The 16,782-nt window shown below is 40.1% G+C and overlaps 2 protein-coding genes across 2 annotated transcripts in view; one reads left to right on the top strand and one right to left on the bottom strand.

Annotated features, from left to right (window-relative positions):
• LOC137284716 (UPF0764 protein C16orf89 homolog) overlaps positions 1-16,782 on the top strand; it is a 441,860-nt gene that overhangs the window by 108,180 nt on the left and 316,898 nt on the right. The gene's annotated exons all lie outside the window — the stretch shown is intronic.
• LOC137284658 (transcription factor 21-like) lies at positions 7,291-8,119 on the bottom strand. The gene has a single exon (XM_067816556.1). It carries the CDS (start codon positions 7,846-7,848, stop codon positions 7,291-7,293), a length of 558 nt encoding a protein of 185 aa, XP_067672657.1. The 5' UTR covers positions 7,849-8,119.

Genomic DNA, 16,782 nt, shown 5'->3' with positions numbered 1-16,782 from the left:
TTCTCTAGAGAACTTAGTCAATTTCTACCGAGCAGGAGTGTTTGTTTGAACTAATTATCGTACACACGTGTTACCTCAAGAGACAGGTCTAGGGCATTGGGATAGCGTAGTGGCAAAACCGTACGCTCGTAACGCCGAAGATCAGGGTTCTATTACCCATATGTGTACAATGAGTGTAAATTCCATGTTGTGATACGAGGGGATATAAAAAAGGTTTCAATCTTACATATTTATACTTGACTTTCAGCGAGGAAGAGGGAGCTCAGATGATGACCCCCGTCCAGGACGACCCTCAACCAGTACCACCCAAGTAAACAATGACACTGTGCATCAACTAGTGATGGGAAATCGTCGTATCACCCTGCACGAGTTAGAAGATGCAACCGGGCTCTCCTATGGATCCATTCACAGTATACTCCATGACAATCTCCACATGTCCAAGGTGTGTGCAAGATGGGTCCCAAGAATGCTTTCTGATGACATGAAGCTTCCACGGGTCAACATCAGTGGCGCGATGCTGACTCGTTACCATGCCAACCCAGAAGATTTTCACTTTAGAATTGTAACCTGTGATGAAACCTGGCTTCATCATTATGACCCTGAGAGCAAGCAGGAGTCAATGGATTGGAAACATGTCACCTCTCCCAGGACAAAGAAGTTCAAATGGACCAGGTCCGCAAAGAAGGTTATGGCAACTATTTTTAGGGACAGTAAAGGTGTTATCCATATCGACTACTAGCCTCATGGTACGACAATGAATGCAGAGTACTATGCTAACCTTCTGCAGCAGGTACGCCAGTCCATTAAAGAGAAGCGGCGAGGAAAGATCCGGCGAGGGATTCTTCTTCACCAGGACAATGCGCCAGTCCACACCAGTCGAGCTGCAATGGTACGAAATTTTACCTCACCCTCCCTATTCAGCAGACCTAGCCCCTGGCCACTTCCACCTCTTTCCTCGACTGAAAAAACACATCCGGGCCCAGAAATTTCAGGATGATGATGAGTTTATCGTTACTGTGGAGGGTTTTTAGGGGACCAAGATGTGGAGTTCGTCAGATCAGGAATCAGCAATTGGCAAACCAGATGGGAGAAGTGTGTGAAGTTGGACGGGGGCTATGTTGAAAAATAAAGCGGTATGAATTCCAAAATCTTGCATTTTCAGGGCGAGGCTCGTATTGTTTCTGAAAGAAAACGCACTCACTCACTCACTCACTCACTCACTCGTTGTGTTTATGCCCGGGATGATGACGAGCTTCACGAGCGAAAGTAATCAACTGATTGAGCACTTTCTTCAACTTATGACACAAAATTGCACAACTATTAGCTACTAACTGACACCTCAAATAGGTATGGAAGACTCTGCTATGTCTGTCCATTTGATCAAATAGAGTATATTATTTGGTCTCACCGACATGCTCTTACTGATATGAGTGCGGGCATAAAACTAAACTCACTCACACATGCAGATGAATGCAACGTTGATTTCGTTAGTAAAAGTCCTCTGTGGTATTTGTAGGTGAGACTAAATATATTCCATCGGATTACGCGTATATTCGTTTGGAACTTATCCACTATGTAGAATACCCTCCGAACTTTCAAGTGTATTTGAGGTTCACAATACGAGGTCGTTTTAATACGAGGCCTGGCGTTGACAAGCCAGAATTAAATTTGTATTTTCCCATACACTTAAAGATGCGTCGGTAAAATATCCCAATTTGCTCACGAAGTTTCACCTTTGACCCATAATGCGACGTGAGTCAAAGTGAACAAATATTTTATAAAAGGGCATATGATTAATAATATATTGATCCTCCTACCCATGAGGAGTGTGTAGAATATTCGTTATGCTGTCGTAATGATCAAATTCCCAATGCTCCGAAAAAAGAAGAGAGTTTACAACATCCTGCAGCCACAGCAATTCGAAGAGTAGTCAGTGAGTGAGTTCAGTTTTACGCCGCACTCAGTAATGTTCCAGCTATATGGCGGTGGTCTGCAAATGATCGAGTTCGGACCAGACTGAGAGGGGCGTTAAACAACAATCCTACCTCCTTGCAAGACGTCATAAGATGCGTGTTTACATGTCCCAAGAACATGGATCTCTACATAAATAACTGAGCTGTGAACTGAAGGTCCGGGCCAGGATTCGTTTTCATTTCTTATCACGTAAGTGGCAAATAACGGGATCCGATGGTCAGACATGCTGATTGATTTCAACATATCGTCGTACCCCAATCACAGGATTGTGTGGCTCAGACTCGATCAGTTATCGACCGTCGCCAGACACCAAGTGGGGACATATCTACAGCAACTGAAGTATATGCGGAAATAAAAATAAATTCATAATGGTAGGGCGGCGGGGTAGCCAAGTGGTAAAGCGTTGGTTCACCATGCCAAAGACCCGGGTTCGATTCCCAAGTTGATAAAAACGAGTATACATTGATACCAGTAAACTAATTTTCTTTCTTCAACATTTATTTAACTAGTTTTATTGAAGTAATCACCATCTTCCATTTAATAGTACATGTGGTCATTGTGACCCGTAAAGGTTCGGGGTAGAATAGGCTTTCAGCAATCCATGCTTGCCACAAAAGTCGACTCGCTGACTTGGTTGGCACATGTCATCGGTTCCATATTGCGCAGATCGATGCTCGTGCAGTTGATCACTGGATTGTTTGGTCCAGACTCGATTATTTACAGACAACCGCCATATAGCTGGAATATTGCTGAGTGCGGCGTAAAACTAAACTCACTCACTCAATACGGTCATTGTAGTCTTGTAAGTCGATGCTCATGACTTCGCAGATGGATAGTCCAGTCTAGACGTATTTTCCACATAGCGATGTTATTTAGCTAAGAAATTAGTGAGCGAAAGGTTAAAAACAAACAAATTAGCACAGAAAACAGTACTGTGGCAACCCAAACCCATGAAAATGCCGGTTAGAAGTGGTTTTCAAAACCCCATGCTTTTCGTTATGTGACCAACGGGATGGGATGGTCAGGATTGCTGCCTTGGTTGACACATTTCATCGCATCACAAATGCGTAGATCAGTGTTCATGATGTTGATCTCCGGATTGTCAGTTCCACACTGAATTATTTATAGACCGCCATACCGCTGCAATAACAGGTGTGAAGTTAAACAACAAACAAACAAACAAACAAAACGTAATAAACACCGGCGTCATCTCATGTACAGTGCCACAGCAGCATATGAAGTTTCGTAAAATCTCAGAGAAAATCATATTACACATTCTCGACAAATCATGGATCTCGGAACTTCAAAAGACGCTTACACAGTTGGAGTGAGTATGGTTGTGGGGCGCTTTTAGCAATATTCCAGCAATATTTCGGCAGGGGACACCAAAAATGGGCTTCACGCACTGTGCCCATGTAGGGAATCGAACCCGGGTCTTCAGCGTGTCGAAAGAACGTTTTAACAACGCGCTACAACACCAACCACCCACATTTGGAAAGGTTAAGTCAAATACATTAAACTTATCAACTTATCGGCAATACATCAACAGAGGCGACTAACGTCATCGTTTATTAATAACGTTGGCCCACGTAACCACTTTTTGATCACGTTACAGCTCATTCAGTTCACTGTCGATTGCAGGAAAATTCTGTATTCAAAAATGTCCATGTAATAATTAAGTATTTTCACAACAACTCAGTCCGCGGGACATCAATATCCTGATCTGTATTCCGGCAAATGGGCGGCTGCAGTTTGGGAATATAGTTGTATTGCAAAACAAATTACCTGTCAAACCCAAAAGGTCATAATTAACTTTTTGCCTGGTGTTACTGGTTTGGTTGTAAACCCATATGCGCCTATGTCAACCTGCCTCCATCCTTTGTAAGTACCCCTAAAGTTGGGTTGTGCACGCCGCTAAAATATAGCCTCGAGGCAAAGCTGGTCTAGCACGTGCGACAGATAATCTTGCCCAATAAACTGGTCGGCTATTGTTCTCGAGCGTTATCAATCAGGAAAAAGAAACGAAATGACATATTTATGAAACTAATATCTAAACTTGCATAAATACCGCGTTTTCACGTTCAGATGAAAGTCGACGAGATTAGTTTACCGGAGGGTGTGTCTCCGCCACGGGCGGTATGGACGAAACAGTCATGTAGACTGGGCACCTGCTCGCTACGTCACAGAATAATCTCCATGTGTCGAAACATATTTTCAATAAAAACATAATATATATTTAATAAAAGTTTACCTTGATCATAAAAGAGCGCGTGTCATATTCTTACATAGAGTGTGCTATTGGAGTGCTCAAGACATTAAAGTATGTTTCAGTTTTCTCACGTGGTCAGTATTATTAGCAAACACATTAAAATTTTAAGAAGATATGTTTTTATTTCTTATACTTCGTTATAGTTACCACCGACACGATGGAATGTGCGTGCGTGCGTGCGTGCGTGCGTGTGTGTGTGTGCGCGCGAGGGGAGGAGAGGGGAGGGGTTGTAGAGAGAAGGTAATGGAGAGAGGGGCGTGGTGAGGGAACAAGTAACGGAGGGGGAATAATAATACTTTATTCGCCCGAAAGGGAATGTACAACAAATGTACAACAAATTCCCTTTCGGGCGAATATAGTATTATTATTCCCTCTCCGTTTGAGATATTGGGGTGAGATAGTAGGGGTGAGATAGGGGGTGGGGGGTGGGGGTGAGATAGTGGGGTGAGATAGTAAGGGTGAGACAGTGGGGGTGAGATAGTTGGGGTGAGAGGACGAAGATCTGAAAGAGAGGGAGTTGAGAGAGGGGGTAATGGAGAGACAGGGAGCTAAGCTCTGGTGAGAGGATAGGGGTAGATCGCAGGAGTTTGAGACAGAGAGAGAGGACGAATCGGAGAGGGAGAGCGGGAGTTATAAGAGAGGGCGCAAGTCTGAGAAAGGCGGTAAAGGAGAGAGTGGGGTGGTACATAGCACAAGTAGATATTTTATTTAACTTGTTTATTGAAGTTATATTGTTATTTAAGTTATATTGCATCATAAATGTGTGATAGTCTCGTTCAATGTATATTCCGTGTATATATCTGTACCCTTACATGAAGTGAGACTTAAATAAAACATCTGTCTGTCTGCCTGCATTTTGAGTACATGGGTGCGTGCGTGAACCAGTGAGTGAATGAGTGCGTTAGTCGCCACATCGTAGATAGTAACATGCCTTGGCTACAGCCTGTAACAGTTGACACTAAGTCAGACAAGTGACCAGCGCCCCATGGTTTCTGTGTAAGGCGACATACAACCAATCACATACAACTGGCCACTAAACAGTACTTCGGTTCTGTCACAGCTTTGCGCAGACCTTGAACGTGCACCACTCTAACCAACTGGTAGGTTCATGTAGCCGAAAAACCTATAAACGTATGAGAGATTCGAATCCACAATTACACTCTTCTAGGAAACACACCAGGTCAATCCAGACTCAACTTCTAGGAAAAGCAAGAGTTTGGGGGACTTGAATGAATCCCAAATCCGCCAGAGTGTAGATATTTCTAATATCATTGTCAGCAACACAAGACCTTGTCCTTGTTTAATACTCGGGACAGGTTTGTGATATTGTCTTGCATAAACAAATGATTACATAGTTTGCATTTTGTAAAGAAAATAGAGGAATAGAGGATCCATGCTTGAAAAAGCAAAGAAAATAAGAAACAGTGAATCCTCGTGATTCTATAAAACCGCTCAGTTTAAATAACAACCAGACAGCAGAACATACAACGCCCTTTTTAAACGTATAAAAGCACACAAACGTAATCGCCCGGATTGTCAAGCGTCTAGACTCAACATAAAAAAACACAAAGTATATAATTACATAAAATAGTTTATTAATAACAATATATAAACCTTCATAAAATCATGAGCAAACATATAATATTGAGCAAAATGGATGGCTAGTCCACATAAGATTTGCTTGATAATAATCTCACAAAGTGTATCATTACTCATAGAAGATTCATCGTTGAGACATAAAATGGTCAAGATCACCAGTCGGAAAACCCATTGGCCTGGAATATTAATGTGTCATTCTTTACATTCATTTAGTGGTTTCAGTATACATAGGAAGCACGAGTTGCTTACCATTTCAATGTAAAGGATCAAACTGTCAATGATGCAAAACATGGCTAATCACACCTGCATACATGGGTCGACGTCGGCAGTGATCGTAGTTAGTGCCACGTGACATCACGTGACCGACAGCCTGTCACGCGCCCGAGTGACACTCGATGTCAAACAGAGCATCCGTGACGAACCAATCAGAAACTATTATAGCTGTTTGGTGTATAGGTCTGAGGTTAACAGTTGTCACTTCAAATCACAATCACCACTGTAAGTGTGCTTAAGATGTGCGTAGATAATGTTTCCCTGCCGGTTTCTGAGCAGGATTCTATAAAGGTGGGTTGAAGATGGGACGACAGAACATCATCGTTGTCACACTGAATTGACAGGTACAGCCTGTCACAGCGTGACAATATGTTATCAAAACACTTCCCCGGTGCGCTGAGATGGCTGGATTTGATAAGAACATGTGAACATAGAAATATAAGTGTAATTGTCATGTCAAAACCACAAAGAAGGGTCAACGAGTTTTAACTTCCAAGACTGACATTCATGAAATCACAGCCGCCTTCGACGTTATCGCCGAATCTAGGATGGTAAATTGGCTACGATTTCAAGTCAATGATGCAATTCAATCCCATTTCAAAGGACACGTCGCTTCATCTCTCACAAAGGCTTAGTACTCCATTCACACCCAACGCAGAGAAAGACCAGTTGTAAGCTTTGCAACGCCCGTTCGCCGTGTAAGAAGTTGTAGATGTAACTGCAGTCATGCATGATGTCTTCTCGCGGACGTCCATCACCAAGCCACGAGCGTTCTCCAGCAAGCACGCGCCAGTTCATACCTACTTTTGATTTCGCCACGCTCTTTTCAGATGAAGATGACGATGACGACAGATGTTTGCGTCACCTCGCTGCACCTCCTTCAGTCGGTGAAGACAAACACAAAGCATGGCCTACCATAGCGTATTATATCATCTTCCTATTCTACTGGTTCATATTGCTGAATGGCAGTTTAAATTGTTTTGTCCTTCTCTCAAAAGCGTCTATGAATAGTCACCAGAGACCAAAAACGCAAGTCTCTATTTCACGCACCAAAGGAGTCTACAATTCCTCAAACCCTTTCATACTTTGAAAGTTAAAAAAGGCTTGACAATATAAGCACCTGTCTGGTTTAGAGTTGGTTTCGGGTGTGTACCCTTATAGGGTTACACAGTGTTTCAGTTTTCAACCTTGGTCAACAGATCTGTGAGAGTTTGAATGTAGGTCTGTGCCATCTGCAGGGTGTCGTATTTGGAAAGTTGACTGTCGTCACTGCTGGCGGGGATGACTGCCCGGAGACGATCGAAGGCAACATTCAAGCCTTCCATCCTCCTCCTCTCGCGTGCGTTAGCCGCTTGCCGTCGACGTTGTCGTTCATCGATGCTGATAACTGCGTCTGAACCTGACTGTCGTTTTCGTGGAGCTCTAGGACACTTCTTTTCACGCAGATTCGTCTTGTGTGGCGTGCTCCCTGATAAGTGTTCATCCGATTCAGAAAGAGGACTGAAAGTAAAAACGTCCCCCTCACTCCCACAAGCACTTAACGGGGTCAAGGGGGTACATGGAGGTGTCTCCGCTTCTGACAGATTCCTGTTAATAACTGACTGAACATCGTCACTGATATTAATTCTGAACCTGCTCGACAGCATCTCCGATTCCAGAGTAATGTTCAACACTTTCTGTCCAATTGGTGTCATCTCTCCAATGCGTTCAAGGTCTCTGAAGTTGTAGCTCATCTTCTTTATCTTTCTATGTATCTTGAATATCCCTTGTCAGCTGGAGAATATTATCTAACTGTATCAGTCCCACTCCTCAATGAAGCTCCTGCTGCCACAGCTCATTAGCGTACCTCCTGCCAGACTTCACAACTCCTGTCTCACCTTTGAAATTAAATGTCCATATATCCACCTCCACTTGATGAATATACTTCACTTATGAGATGAAGCAACTGCGTTAGTACATGAAGCATACAAAGCCAACATAAGCTTCCTTCACAAACACTGGATGTTCACCACGCGGGAGACGCAGCTTGTCTTACAGCCCTCCGTCGACGGTAAATAATATATGAGACATTACCATCGCGCGTCACACTACAGATCAGAATATCTTTAGACACTATTCTACATAAAACAGTTTGTTAGCTAGAGCCATCCAATGAGCTGTCCGTCGAGGCTGAGTGGGCACGCGGGCTTGCGGTGTGCCGTACACTTGTCGGAACACTGAGGGATGTCCCCTGCCATTGTCCCGCCCACAGCTCTCGCCCCGGACTACTCGACGTACTCCAACTTTAAATGTCTTTGTAGTTAAAGATGTTCAGGCAAGCCAACAATCGCTTGTCAGATTCCCATCAACTGGTTCAAACCAGGTCCTTACACATCTCTTACTTTCATCTGAAGAACAGATGTCAATGGTAGAAACTTGTACTGTTGATATACTGTGAAACTACATAATATTCAGGAGACACGTGTCCTAAAAACAGTAAGACCCCCACATCAACGGAAATAAAAGTATGCAATTCCGTTGTTGGCTGGAACTGTTTAGCGGCTTCGTGCGAACCCTTGTTCAAACACAAACGTTTTAAGAGGCGGTATAACTGTTACAATTTGCCGTCGAAATAAAAGATGCTTGAGTATTTGTCCATGTGTCTGTTTGTTCGTTACGGGGTACAGTCTCGAGCCACAGCAACAAAGCGATGACTTTGTATCTTGGGTATGTCAGCAAATCCTCATTCATGTACTCACTCACACCCATTAGCATCCAAAACGCATAAACTTTTCTCTCAGTTGCTATTACTGAAAATTTTCATTCAAACTGTTCAGGGAATGTTAATATAGAGAGTTTAAATCTCTCAAGCAGACTAGATTCATGGTCTGTCAGTTTATACAGTCTCACAAGCCAAGAAATTACTGGTAAATATATATAATCGTAAAGTATAAAATGCCCTACCTGTTAGGCATGTTGTTCTTTCACAAATACCGGTTATTCTAGATCTATGGCAGCGACGCTTTAGATACATTTTGTATTCGTTGACAAGTTCATTTTGACATCAGTGATAATGTACGCAGCGCCATGAGCAGGTAATGTGCCTGGATATGAGAAGCGTATAGGCGGATATCTATCTATCTATCTATGTATCTATCTATGCATCTATCTATGTATCTATCTATCTATCTATCTATCCCCCTACACACACACATATATATATATGTAATATATATATGTAATATATATATATATATATATATATATATATATATATATATATATATATATATATATATATATATATATATATATATATATATATATATATGTAGCATACATACACATATCTCTCTCTGTATCTATCATCTATCTCTTTCTCCACACACACACACACACACACATATATATATATATATATATATATATATATATATATATATATATATATATATATATATATATATATATATATATATATATATATATATATATATATATGTAATATATATATATATGTAATATATATATATATATATATATATATATATATATATATATGTAATATATATATGTAATATATATATATATATATATATATATATATATATATATATATATATATATATATATATATATATATATATATATATATATATATATATATATATATATATATATATATATATATGTGTGTGTGTGTGTGGAGAAAGAGATAGATGATAGATACAGAGAGAGATATGTGTATGTATGTTACATTCAGCGTGTCCTATGCAGTACTTCGCAGAAATAATACCGATCTGACGTAAATTTTAACTCACCCTATATAGGCAGACAATTACTATTACAAATATTTATATTTATGTCTGGTACCTCTCTCTCTCTCTCTCTCTCTGTATCTATCTATCTATCTCTTTCTCCCTACACACACACACACACACACACACACACACACACACACATATATATATATATATATATATATATATATGTAGGGAGAAAGATATAGATATTACAAATATAAATATTTGTAATAGTAATTGTCTCTTTCTCCCTATATATATGTGTAGGGAGAAAGAGATAGAGAGAGAGAGAGAGAGAGAGAAAAAATATATATATATGTATATGTGTAGGAGAAAGAGATAGAGAGAGAGAGAGAGAGAGAGAGAGAGAGAGAGAGAGAGAGAGACTAGACATAAATATAAATATTTGTAATAGTAATTGTCCGCCTATATAGGGTGAGTTAAAATTTACGTGAATGAATTATTATGCTTAACATGTGACGTCGGCATAGTGGTTTAAGCGTTCCTTCGTCACAACGAAAACCCGGGTTCGATTCTCAACATGGGTACAGAGTGTGAGCCCATTTCTGGTATCTGCCATTGTAACTTTGCTGGAATATTGCCAAAGACTGCGTAAAAGTATATTCAGTCACACTCGCTAGGTTTAACCCAGCTATCTACAGTGTTATGGACAAATGGCGGCATGACAGTTAAAGTGACGTATATCTTAGACGCTCATCACTTGGAAGAAAACCATACACATGGTGCTTTAACATTGATTTCCTGTGGCCATAGAAAACGATTTATCGGTTTTGTACAACCCAAGACATTGTAATACTCCTTGCATAAGCTGTGTTTTACCTATTACATATTTATTCGGGAACGCAATTGTGGTGGCAGCACAGTTTTCCAACGATTATGGATGTGTATTTGTTGGGGTTTTTTATGATATCTCATAATTGTAGGAACGGTGCCACCGTGGTTAAAGCGCAATAAATCTCGTTCTTTGAATTTATATCCTAAATGCCACCTTACAACTCTCCCTTACACCTAACTGCAAAACCGTTGCTAAAAATGACACCTTTTTAACTCTGTCTCTCTCTTCTCGTTCAGTCTCGTTCAATCTCTCTCACTCTTATCTCTTATCTCTCTCTTCCTTTCTCGCTCTTCTTTCTGTTTCTCTCTCTATGTTCTCTTGCTGTCTCTCTCTTACTCGACCAAGTTCCCCTGTCTAACTCCTCAAACTAAAAAAAACAAAAACAAATATATATCTCTCTCTCTCTCTCTCTCTCTCTCTCTCTCTCTCTCTCTCTCTCTCTCTCTCTCTCTCTCTCTCTCTCTCTCTCTCTCTCTCTCTCTCTCTCTCTCTCTCTCTCTCTCTCATTTAATAAGACAGGTCCAAACTCTAAAAACCCTCTCTCTCAAACTGTTTCAAACTTTCACTTCTCTTCCTTTGGGGTCCACTTTGGTGTATGGGTTTATGAGCTTGATGGTTTCTAATGACACCAAACTATGTGTTGATTACCGCCGACATAGTTCCATCACCCCGCCGAGTATATCACAGCCACCTATGGCAGTGTTCGCCATGAGCCTTAATTGAACGCGTGTTTTCGGTAGTATTGCAGCCCCACAAAAATGTCATTTCATGGCCCGGGGCTAATGGCAATGATAAATGATGTACTCCTACTGTCATTAATCAACAACAGTGCTGGTAAACTTGCCGTTAGAAATTCTAGTGCTCTTTGATCTTGCTTTTGTTGGACGCTGCCGACAAAATGTAAACTCACAGCTCAAAACCTGCCAAAGCCCACTCTGCTTTGTTTAATACGTTCATCTCACCCCCTCCCGTTCAGCACCTAATGTTTTGTACATTAACGCCCCTTAAGGTAATCCTATATCAGATCACCATGCACTATGAACCTCGAAGAAACTATCGTTAAGCATATATGTGCATAGCAAGTTCAAACTGAATTAAATATCAGTTTACAACATTGTCCAATAAAGTCCAAAGAAGCCACCTTAAAATTTGCTCCTCAACTTAATTTGCTAAGATTAAAATCATTGAACACTACCATGATTAATACACGCATTTATTCATTGATTGGTTCCTCATTCGCCATTCATTCATTCAGTCAGTCAGTCAGTCATTCGTGAGTTTAGGTATTTAATCTATCAGTTGTTTAAGTGTTTAGGCAACCATTTTCAGCCTAATAACACGTTTATAGCGTTCGTAAGTTGTTGTTTTTTGTTCTCTCCCTCTCTATCTCCCTCTTTCTTTCTCTCTCTCACCCTCTCTCTCTCTGTATATATATATACATACACACACTTATATACATACATACTCCCCCACACATACATATTCATTCGTTCTTACATTTTAGAAGTGCGGAGATCGATATTTCTTTAGTAATGGGTGACTGTATAGTTTGTATATATACATATATACACACGCACACATATATATAGATACACATATACATATATACACACATGCGCGCACACGCACACACACATACATATTCATTCGTCCTAGCATTTTAGACTTACGTTTTATACGAAATGATATTTCTTCAGTATTGAGTGTATATTTTGCAGGGTTGAAGGAAGGAGTCGGGGTTAGGAGGAATACGGTTAGGAGATAGTTGTATGAAGCTAAGTGACCTTAAATCGCTAAATTAAGTGTTGTGTTAAGACTGACACGTATTGTCCAGTCTTCATTTGCATATGTCGATTTCATAATGTCTGGATGTTTCGTGTCTGTTGTTCTGCATATAGTGTGACACTGCTCTAATGTCCAAGCAAAAACTGGACAAATGGACTAATGTCCAAGCTAGCACACCATTTAACTCACCATCCGATGTGACAGAAACTAATTACTACAGTAACGGAATTCGGGCACCATCACAAAGTATTACATTTCAATGAACCTACAAAACTGTACCTACTGAGCCACATCAGGCAGGGGTCATCATTTCATCACGGTCAAGCTCATTTTAAAGCTAAACGACCTCGTTGGTTACAAAAGAAATACCTCCGTCCTTCAAAGAGTCATATGGCTACCGATGCAAGTTTAATTTCGGATGAGATTTCGCCAAATGGTAACAAATGCCGAAAAAGAAACTGCTTATTTGTGCGATATTGACCTCATCAGTTGACCAGACGGACAGTTCTGGATCCGCCTTGCTTCATTTGAAAAGGATAATTACCAATAGTATTTTCCCAGCATTAGGGGGACGGTCTTTGCTCTGGGACTTCTGTGGACAATGCCGGGAGACTCGGTATTATCATTTCCTTCATTGTATCATAGTGGACTATGGTCAAGTTGGGACTGTAATGGACACTGACTCTCAGTCGGACAGTCAGGCTGTCTCAGGGTCCGACTAATAATCCAAAACCTTCACAAATATCCTGGGTTCTATTATAGTCCAATTGTCATAACAGCCCAACTCTGATGATTTTTATCTGTTTAATTTTGTGTTAGTCTAACGCATGGGGCACTGGGTGCTTCGTATTTTGAAAGGCCATCGTTAGGTCACTGAATTCTGAATGTCCGACAGTCTTCTCTGAAGAAATTGATTTATTAATGCTTAACGGAACACATTGCTGTTCAAGTTGTTCCCGTTAGTTACCAACAAGCCATGACCAAACTGACCATCACTACAAAAAAGTCCACATTTACAAGCTTGTAAATGGCTTGGAAAGATGTCCTTTCCAAGACATTTTCAACTGTGGAAAGATGATGTTTCCAAGACATTTGCAATTTTGGAAATATGAGGTTTCCAAATTCGAAATATTTGGAAATCACCATTTTTGGTTGTTGTGCATATATCTTCATCAATAAAACGAACAAGCAACCAAATCTGTTTATATTGCATTCATAATCAGACCCTGATTTCAGTAAAGTTATATTCAGTCTATATAATCACTGAAAGAAAGAAATAATTATGCATATTTACTTACTAAACATATTTACTGTAACGCATACACCTCAGATCAACCACACCCTAGAGCGTATTTCGTTTTTCTTTTCGTTTTTTTTTTTTAGTAACTCAATTATCAAAGCAGGTCCTTCACGGGATCACTTTTTCATTACATTATGAATTTGTCACTTTGCCTACCTTCATTTAGTCCATGCATTTCGTATTATATTTACATAATTAGATATTTTCTTTCACAAAAAATGTTTTGGTTTACTTTTTGGTAAAAATGAAAACCAGTCTGTAGTTAGGAAAACGGTCTACGAAAAGTACATCCCATCAAGTTATTTCGTTGATTAACATGAGTGTCTTTGGATCCAATTAGATGTTAATATCACGTTCATGAAAGATAGCATCACAAACACTCATCACCTATTTTCTATATGGTGATATTCATCATACGTCATTTCAATAGAATAAGTGAAAAATGTTAACAACTGAATAATACATTTAATTTAATTGATAAGTGTATATGTATAACAAAATGACGCTACACGGTGGTGAGTCTGAAGTAGCAGTAGCTGCAATATGTGATGGTGTTGACGTGTTGTGGGTTGTGGGAGTTGCGGGATTTCAGTAGATATTAACATAGTGTTCACTATTGTTACAGTGAGAGGCACAATGCATTCTAAAAGCAACAACGTCAGTGGTAATAATTGTGATGGGATAGGAAATAATAGTAGTAGTGAAAACAGATTCAAAGACAGAAAAAAAATTATTGTAGCGGTAGTAGTAGTAGTAGTAGTAGTAGTCGCAGTGCTTCAGTGATTGTAGTAGCAGCAGCAGCAGCAGCAGCAGCAGTAGTAGTAGTAGTAGTAGTAGTAGTAGTAGTAACGGTGGTGGTACTAAAAAAATATAGTTCGGCAACTGCTGATTTAGAAAGAAAGTGCTTCGCCAAGTTTAAACATTCATCCGCAGTGAAAGTGCAAATAGAATTCGAAGGATGGGAACATTTGAATTAATAGTGGTAATTCCTCTGTATAAGATACATGTTTCTACTTAGCAAGTTGACAAAGGTCAAAGATCTTGGCGTACAGACTATTCTCCTCTATGGTTGCTGCCCATCACCATATTGTAGACTCTGAATGAATCTTCTTTGCTTGTATTACCCATCGTTATAAACTTCGACATTAACAGTGAAGCGTATCTACATGCGACCCACGCATCGATTGCTGTCAATGGAAAGGATGCAATGCCGGGTACACAAGACAAAGCTCGAGTATTTTAAGGGATATTTTCGATGGCTTCCTAAGGGACATTATAACGATTGAGATGTTCCATGATGACAAGGGTACAATATGGAGGTTGTCACTTTCAGTCTGCGTTAGGCACGAGTGAATACGTGGTTTGCACGCGAATGACACCTCAGGCCTCAGGCAAGGCGGTGTTCCCTATCCTTGCCTTTTCATACAACTAACTATGTCAGCTCGGCCTCTTTAAATAGTAGTCTTGCTGGTGAAATCACATGTTTATCATCCCTCCACGTAGTAATTATGTTCCAGAATGATGATTATTATCATCAAACTCCAATGTGTAACACAATGATATACTACAGATAACATTATATTGACTGCTTTATGAAGTTGATGATATTATAGACTCCTGTTTCGGAGCTAGATGAAACCAGGCCAGGTGCCATGTCTTGTTGTACATGTTGGATTATCGGATGTTCTTCCACTTCAACTTTAGTATTAATTGTACTAATAATTCTGCTGTTTCTTGTATTAATGCATCTCGTACTTGTTGCACTGGCTTCTTTACTACAAATTGTACTACTGATTCTCCTCATATTACGTGTTCTACTTGTAGAATAGATTCTGCTAATTGTACTAGTTACGGGTTGTACTGTTTCACATACCACTGCTGTAGAATACTTGCACTAGGCTGTATTGTAAGGCCGCTTGTATTCCTACCTAAAACTGTTTGTTCTGCTTGAACTCGTGCTTTGTACTGAGTATTTTGCTTGTAATTCTACTCTATACAACTTGTACGCTTACTTGTACTATGTGTTCTGCTTGTTGTCCTTCTTAATACAACTTGTACTCTTACTGTGTGTTGTTTGCCCTGCCTATACACCTGTTTTACACAACAGTACCTGCCTGTACTCCCACATTGTACCATTTGTTCTGCTTGCTCTAATACTTTATAATGCCTGTATTGATTGTATTCCTACTTTGCACTTCTTGGACTGCTTGTCGTACGACTAACTGTATTACCGATCCTGTATGTTGTACAACTGATTGTATTGTTTCTTGCACTGTTCCTTGTACTATGTGTCGTGCACAACCCGTACTAATGTGACTAACAGTAATACAAGAAGCAGCAAAGAGACACCCGATATATAACTTTCGCATTTACAAAAGGGAAAAAATTAAGTATTAATGCAGCATGAAACCAACAATAGTTTGAAGGATCCTAATTACAATGCTTTCAGGCAAATTATCATATGTTTCCGGGCGTTCTTCAACAACGAAAAGAACCTCATGATAGCAGCCGGCCGATAGTGTGTGGTAAATAGAACCAAAGCATCGATATCCTTGTACAGGAACGCGGAGCTATAAATCTACCTACAACTTGCCAGGGCGTTTGATCGCTATTATTCACCCTCGAAATGCATTTGGTTGGGCAAATAGGATCGCGGCACGCTGAACAATCCAACATAATTACCAAATCTAGGCAGCATATGGTTGAGGCTTTGAAGTCAGCGTATTCGGCAACTCTGCGTCCTAATGGAGAATCTATTACCGCTTCGTCCCTTAGGATGGAGTCTGGCTACCGTCACATTCAAGCGTAGCCCTATTGTCCCCTAACCAGATTGGAGTTTTTTTAAGTGTGAACCAACTTTAGTGTACAATGTACACCGCGCTGCTTGTGTATGTATTTGAAGTGAAATGAAGCGACGTAGTTGTACTCGATCCGGTTACTTCTG

Source organism: Haliotis asinina, chromosome 5 (genome assembly GCF_037392515.1).
Source record: "Haliotis asinina isolate JCU_RB_2024 chromosome 5, JCU_Hal_asi_v2, whole genome shotgun sequence".
NCBI lineage: Eukaryota > Metazoa > Mollusca > Gastropoda > Lepetellida > Haliotidae > Haliotis > Haliotis asinina.
Note: the sequence above shows the minus strand (reverse complement) of the source record. Positions and strands in the feature narration are given on the sequence as shown.

What these genes read in the sequence shown, in the direction of transcription:
- LOC137284658 (XM_067816556.1), bottom strand. Translation starts at nt 7,848, where the DNA reads ATGAGCTACAACTTCAGAGACCTTGAACGCATTGGAGAGATGACACCA.